We start from the raw sequence: 7,602 nt of genomic DNA, 5'->3' as shown, positions 1-7,602 counted from the left end.
GATTAACGTAACCGCGGTGATTAATTTATTAAATATAATATCGATCTGTATTATTTTGTAAACATGATAGAATCGTTGTTATTGTTAATTATTTGCTGCTTTACATATGAAAAAATTGATTACATTAGGAACGAATTATGTAATTAGAAGTTTTGTGCAATTAAATTTAATTATATATATATATATATATACATACAATATATACCTATATATATATATATATATACAATATATATATATATATATATATATATACATATATATACAATATATATATATATTATATATATATGTCTATTTTTTATCAATTAAATGTAGATTAATTTTAATCTCAGTTTAATTTACTTTTTACCTTTTCCTATAGTTCTAAGAAATTATTTTCTATTTCTTATAGTTAAACTTAAATTAAAGTTAAATAATAAGTTAATCGGGATGAGTTTGATCGATCGAAGTCCGCACTGATTATTATAGGTAAATGTTCCAATGGCCGACGTTCCAGTGTCCGACCACATTGAAGAAAAATATTTACTATTTATTTGAACAATTAAAAATGAAAATAATAATTATTGTAAAAAAACTTTAATATTTAACGATTATAATTTGGAAAAAGAAGTAAACCTAATTAAAAATTTGTGTATTAAAAGAAATTGATTAAATGAGCATGTGATGTCTGTTGTTTGTCAAAATGATTATGGCCAATCGTTAACAAATTCGTTAAGCGTAAGCATAGCTAATAGTATGAAAATTGGATATTTAATATTTGTAAATAAATAATCAATTATCTAATTTTAAAGATTAGTTAGAAACTCGTTTTGACGAAATTTGTCCTAAAAATCACAATTAAAACGATATTTTTTAGTGTCCGGATACTCTGATGGTACATTAAAGTATCAATGGTCCCAATCGCCGGACGCATATGCAAACGCAATTTGTTAAAAAATGAGAGATTATTAGGGCCGATATCACAGTCTCCGATTAACGTGATCCTCCGATTAAACTCACTCTGCATCTCTTTCTAACTGTCCCCCTAGAAAGAGACGAAGAGTGAGTTTAATCGGAGGATCACGTTAATCGGAGACTGTGATATCGGCCCTATAGTGTCATGCAGTGTCGCCTGTTGGAATTGATAGATTTTTACGGTAAGTGTAATAATTACATGTTTTTAAAGGCATTTAATTGCATGATATTTAAAATTGGACTACGAATGTCGCTCTGTGCAGTCATTTCATTAGCTAGATGAGCTCTTGCGGCTATCTATCTAACAAACATATTTGTTGTTAAAAAATATATTTAAAATGATTCCAGGTATAAACCTGAACTATGAATAATTAAATTAATTTTTATCTTAGAAATAGTTTACAGCGTTCCCCCGCCATTCTAATCCCCTGACGAAAATGAGAAGTGAGCGTTTGCGGAAGTTCATTGAGAGTTTAGAAACGGTCAGTAGAGAGTTCGTAGAGCGGAAATTGCAACGCTGCAGCGTTTGAAAAACCCAACGGCGTTGTGTAAGCGTTCTTATAAAGTTTGAAAGCGTATAAACTCTCAAAAAACCCTCATTGAACGGTTGTCAACGCTTTATAAAGCTTCTTATTTTCGCCAGGGTCGCGCTTTCCTTCTATTCGATATCTCGTATCGAACGTAAAAAAGATATCGAACAGTCGATAAATATATCGAGTATTGAGAAACGTTTTTAGACCGCGCAATCGCGCGGTGGAATCGATTAGGATGCGGCCCGTTGGCCTCCGAAGTCCGACTCCGACTCCGACTCCGACTCCGACTCCGACTCCGACTCCGACTCCGACTCCGAACTCCGAGCCGAGTCGAACGTCGAACGTCGAACGTGTAGCGTGTAGCCCGACTGAGTAAGTGAGTAGCCTGTAGTGCCTGTACCAGTGTACCCTGTACCCGTCTGTACCGCAATGAGCTCGTAGCGGCACCGGCCGACCTGGAGATGTGGTGTTGCGCCGCGCGGTAGAGATCGAGAGTCGGTGAACGCGAGAACGAAGGGACGCTGTCACGGCTGTCGCCGTAATCCTCGCCGGAGCCGAGAGTGACGTGCGCGCGGGGGAGGCATGCCGCAGTTTCACAAGATCGAGATCAACAGAACGGAATGGGAGGTACCGGAGCGGTACCAGTTGCTCACTCCCGTGGGCTCGGGCGCCTACGGCCAAGTCTGGTAAGCGACAAGTGCCGTCCGCAGCACGACGCACGATGCACGACGTTGTTGGCACGATTCGTCGCGCGGTGTTACGTGCACGCGAGCGCGAGCGCGAGCGCGCGTCACGCAACCGCCGAAGGTGGAGAACCTTGGCGATGTATGATGTATGATGTATGTATGTGTGTACGGCAGAGACTCTGTCAAGAAGCTCTTGACCAAGTCGCAAAAAATAAAGTTTTCCGACCTTTGTCGGAGATATCCTTTGAATGTCTTGCATTGCAACGCGCAGTTCTTAGACGTCTTACTTTGATTTTATATTTTTGTAATTTATAAGTATCTAATATAAATTTCATAATTTTGTTATAAAAATGTTCCTTATAAGCTTCTTGCACCTCTGTATCGTTCAGTTTGTTAACTGTCGTTCAGGGGATGATCGATCAATTGACAATCGGATGCAAAGTTGCTGGAACGAGCGACGTCCCGCGCTGCTGGGGGCCATGAACCGATCGCAACCTTGACATTTACATTTTCGGCGTTAGAACGGCAAGATTGTCGCGCGACTATTCTCCGTCGTAGAGAAGAGCCCGGATATAATTATTGCCGGGGTTGCGTTAATTCCGAGAGGGAATTTTGCGCACGCGTCCGCATATTTACGAAAATAGAATGGATTTGGAACGACGCACAATGTTTGTCAATAACAATTGAGAAATAATGCGAATAACGCGAAATCTTGCGATCAAAGTTTGACTTACAATTAAACATTTGTTTATCCCGTATTTGAAATAAAATAGTTGCGTATTGAGTTTGAAAGAAAAAGAAGAAAAAAAACAAATTGTAGAAAATATCAGTAATATATCTATGAAGCTATATAAGCTATTTATTTATTTTACAATATTTTAATTAATGATATAATCGATTTACAAAAGTGTTAAAGTTTGTAACAATTAAATACAAATCACAATGTAGTGCTTCAGATAGTGCCAATAAAAAATACGACTAGAAATCGTGTTATTGTGAAAAAAAATTTTACGTTCTAGTTCAGCGGTGGATACAACCACTGGACAAAAGGTGGCGATCAAAAAGTTAGCCAGGCCGTTTCAGTCAGCTGTGCACGCAAAACGTACATATAGGGAGCTGCGTATGTTAAAACATATGAATCATGAAAATGTGGGTAAATGCTCAATCATCGAGATACTTTATGCTTGTAGTCAGTTTTAAAGATACGTGTTGCTCTTTTGTAGGTAATAGGACTGTTAGATGTATTTCATCCGTCTTCATCTTTGGAAGATTTTCAACATGTGTAGGTACCATGTCCATTATGTCCCAGTTAACAAGACATCAAACATATTTCTTAACACAGTGACGTCTAAAGACGTCTTAATAACATCTCTAGCGTTAATAATACGTCATTAAGATGTCTTTAGACGTCACCTTGTTAACTGGGATGAGAACAGTCTTATTTTGCTTGTATTAATTGTGTTATTTATTTATATAGATATCTAGTCACACATCTAATGGGTGCTGACCTGAATAATATTGTCAGAACGCAAAAGCTTTCTGACGATCATGTGCAATTTCTCGTCTATCAGATCCTCCGTGGTTTAAAATACATCCATTCTGCAGGAATTATACATAGGGTACGATAGTGCGCTGTATGTTTACATAAAATGTGAAAAATATAGAAGCCATTTCTGACAGATTTGATTAATAGGACTTGAAACCGTCCAACATAGCGGTCAACGAAGATTGCGAACTGAAAATACTAGACTTTGGGTTGGCTAGGCCCACAGAGAACGAAATGACCGGTTACGTCGCCACTAGGTGGTATAGAGCACCTGAAATTATGCTTAATTGGATGCATTACAATCAAACAGGTCAGTAATTGTACCGAAAGAGGATTAGTGGAAAAAGAGATATCTTATCTGCTTTATCTTACAAGAATGGAAATCTTATCACGTTATGTTGTAATACTATTGTTATACATTTTAGTTGATATTTGGTCAGTGGGATGCATCATGGCGGAATTATTAACTGGGAGAACATTATTTCCTGGAACAGATCGTATCCTTTGTCACTATTGAGTTTTTGTTGTGTTATTTTAATTTCCAGTATTTCTTCACATTAATTTTTTTCTCATAAGTTATACGATAAATGTATGTTTTATGTTTTTAACACAAACTTATTAATTAGTTTTAATAAATATTTCTATTTGTTTCATCCAGTTGCAATGTCTTTTAATAAATATGCTTTTTGCTAAGGATCTATCGTAACTGAGATATCCCATAATTGCATTAAACTCTTAAATTTAACACCACTGTATATATTCTGCTTAACATGTGCTTTTAGAAAGCCATCTGCTTACACTTTGCATTTTCAATCTAAAAGCTATTTGCAAATTAGCATGAATATAATATAATAAAGACTGTATATATAAAAATATCAATTACATATTTAGAATGCGTAACATATTGCTTTAAAAAATAATAAAATATATTTAACAAAGGGGATATTTAGTATCTTCAAAGAAAAATATAGTGGAGCCTTAGCAAGAGCAGATATTCATCAACTGAATTTAATTATGGAAATTTTGGGTACTCCACGAGACGAGTTTATGAAAAAAATATCATCAGAATCGGTAAGTTTTATTTTACAGTATTTTGTTTTGCAGTAGTTACTAGTTACTTTATTACTGTAGCATGAAATGCACGTTTTATACATTTTGAATAAAATGTAAACTGTGCTTGATCTTTTCTTTTTCTTTGTTAACATGTAAAATAAAAATGAATATTACATCTTGGCAAATCCTTAGATTTAACATAATATTGATGCAATATTTAATATAAGATTTTAGCAACAAATAATCTATACTTTGATAGCTTAATAAATTATATTTACGGATAACATAATATTAATAATAATTAAAAGTAGTATATATTCATATAATTACTAAATTCATAGAAAATTCAAGAAAAATTCAAGTAATATAGATTTCAAGACAAGTTGTAATATAAAGTACATCTTAATAGAAAAAGGTTTAAATTTTACATAATATGAAGCTTATTGGCGTATGCAAATATAGCATATTAAATAAAGTATACTATATAAAGTTAAATCTTTTTCACATTTGATATTTATTTAAAGCTCTAATTCACGCTGCTTTATAACAAATATGCAGCTTGCTTTAGATGCGATCACTTACCAGTTTGTGGGAATGGTTTTATGTATTTAGCATTAATAAAACTACTTTTTAATTGTTATTTAATTAATACTGCTTTTCCAAACATACCTTAACCATAAGCAGACATTGATCATCTAACACGAGTGTTAGTACTCTGTGGTACACCCACAGAAGAAACATTAAGCAAAATTACTAGCCAAGAGGTAAATTTGTTTTTTAAGTCAATATATATATTCTAAACTTTATGTTCAGACTCAAAATATAGTCATTATATATAAGAGAAATATAAATGTATATTTTTATTAAAAAAAAAAAAAAAAAATAGCTTTTAAATATCTTAACCCTTAAGCTGCATATGTGGGTCTACGGTATCCGAGCCAAAGTGATATCTGCTCGAAAATGTAAAACTTGCAAGCCTGTCAGAAGATATTAAATAAACGATGTTTATCAAAATGACTATAAAATCGTCAACTACAATGTAGACAGATGTTTCATGAATTTTTTTAGATTTTTAAAATACTTTAAGGTAGGGAAAAATAGCGTTGAACGTGACAGACCTACGTATGTACTTAGAAGGTACCGAAAAAACGTATGCATTTTAAGGGTTAATTTGATATCTAGTTTATGATGTTTATGTTTATATTTCGTTTATAATGCTTCAGATTAAAGTGTATGATTTTGCTATGTCACAAAAATGTTTTTTTAAATCTTTTGAGAGATTTATATGAAAATAAAGATATATAAAACATACGAGAAGAAATATATATAGTAAATATATATCTCTAGTAGATATATACAGTATACATATATAGGATACAGTTTAATTTATATAAATGGCGATATGAGTTTTTTTTACCGTAATTGAATTACTGTTACAGGCCAGAAATTATATTCAAAGTTTGCCGCCGTTAAAGAAAAAAAATTTTAAAGAGGTATTTCGTGGAGCTAATCCTTTAGGTAAATAACAAAAATGTCTGGTAACTTATATTGATAAATGTCAAATGATGCATTTCATCAGAATCATTAAATTTTTGTTTAGCTATTGATTTACTGGAATTGATGTTGGAATTGGATGCAGAGAGAAGGATCACAGCGGAACAGGCTTTAGCACATCCATACCTTGCACAGTATGCAGATCCAACTGACGAACCTGTTTCTCTACCATATGACCAGAGTTTCGAGGATATGGATCTTCCAGTAGAGAAATGGAAAGGTAACGCATCTTCACTAATTCCTATTTTAATTTAAAGCATTGCCACATTGTGGGTAATGGATATTTTCACTTGTAGAACTTGTGTATCATGAGGTTGTAAACTTCGTCCCACAGCAGCTACCTACATTGTCTTCGACAATTGAAACGACTTCTTAAGAACAACTTCTTAAGAATAGTTATAACGCGTGTAATATAGATTTAAGCACAGTAAGATACAATAATATATAGATTAACATTAATCATGAGAGTGAAGGATATATAATTATTATATACAAAAATAATACTGTATATAATTTATAAATAACGTAGTATATCGTTGATAGTTGAGCTAATCTGTCCAGAAGATAGGATATATTTTTCTCGAAAAGAAAACTAAACTCACTTACTATTTAATTACGTAACTCGGTTATCAGTAATGTCTGTTACACAACGATCTCGTTGTGTATAAATTTTTTAAGTTATTTTATCAAGTATCAGTTCTCTTAGTCCATGAAAGAGATCATGCAATTAATTGATTTTATGAAATAATCGATTATTATCATATATAAATTATGATGAACTTGCTATATGATACATTCAAAGTACGTAGTATCAGATATATACATGTAACTTTAGACTTAAACATATATAATGATATAACAATTGTAGTACTTATTATTTTTTAATCATGCTACTAAATCAAAAAACAATGCGATATATTTCTAACTATAAATCCGCCCATGTTTGCAAACTTAACAAAACGACCAATATTTGCTGAAATCTAAAAGAATTCCTACTACAATAGAGAAAACAATAATGGTAGCAATAAAATGGAATTGAATATACGAGGCATTGTTATAAATTAGGAATTGCATACTTGATAACAATAAAGGATATATTGCTATATAAACATAAGATTATAAAATTTACAAAACAAATGTACAATAATTTATATTTATATTGCTAATGTGTGATAGAAGAAAAGGAAATATGTATGAAGATATATTTGAAACTGGTCTGATTTCCCTTTCAAACTTTTCATTAATTTTTTTATTAGGTTTGTTTTTTATTGCT

The 7,602-nt window shown here is 32.6% G+C and overlaps 1 protein-coding gene across 4 annotated transcripts; it reads left to right on the top strand.

Moving 5' to 3' along the window:
- Positions 1-1,701: 1,701 nt before the first annotated feature.
- Positions 1,702-7,533, top strand: LOC139783990 (mitogen-activated protein kinase p38b). 4 transcript variants are annotated; one of them, XM_071723165.1, is made up of 10 exons: positions 1,702-1,862; positions 3,196-3,325; positions 3,400-3,458; positions 3,654-3,795; positions 3,870-4,032; positions 4,148-4,219; positions 5,460-5,539; positions 6,215-6,293; positions 6,376-6,549; positions 6,626-7,533. In XM_071723165.1, exons 1-10 carry the CDS (start codon positions 1,726-1,728, stop codon positions 6,703-6,705), a joined length of 1,116 nt encoding a protein of 371 aa, XP_071579266.1. In that variant the 5' UTR covers positions 1,702-1,725; the 3' UTR covers positions 6,706-7,533. The 4 variants fall into 4 exon arrangements, with proteins under 4 accessions (XP_071579266.1, XP_071579265.1, XP_071579268.1 ...); XM_071723164.1 differs by lacking the exon at positions 5,460-5,539 and adding an exon at positions 4,714-4,793; XM_071723167.1 differs by having other exon boundaries at positions 1,752-2,176.
- Positions 7,534-7,602: the final 69 nt, after the last annotated feature.

The sequence above is a fragment of the Temnothorax nylanderi genome, unplaced genomic scaffold (assembly GCF_030848795.1).
Source record: "Temnothorax nylanderi isolate EJ_2023f unplaced genomic scaffold, tnyl_v1.0 TNYL_tig0567_pilon, whole genome shotgun sequence".
Classification (NCBI taxonomy): domain Eukaryota; kingdom Metazoa; phylum Arthropoda; class Insecta; order Hymenoptera; family Formicidae; genus Temnothorax; species Temnothorax nylanderi.
Note: the sequence above shows the minus strand (reverse complement) of the source record. Positions and strands in the feature narration are given on the sequence as shown.

Bases quoted from the DNA above. Each gene is read 5' to 3' on its own strand.
- LOC139783990 (XM_071723165.1), top strand. From the start codon at position 1,726: ATGCGGCCCGTTGGCCTCCGAAGTCCGACTCCGACTCCGACTCCGACT. The intron at 1,863-3,195 runs GTAAGTGAGTAG...TTTACGTTCTAG, and splicing joins GTAGCGTGTAGCCCGACTGA to TTCAGCGGTGGATACAACCA. The intron at 5,540-6,214 runs GTAAATTTGTTT...TTACTGTTACAG, and splicing joins GCAAAATTACTAGCCAAGAG to GCCAGAAATTATATTCAAAG.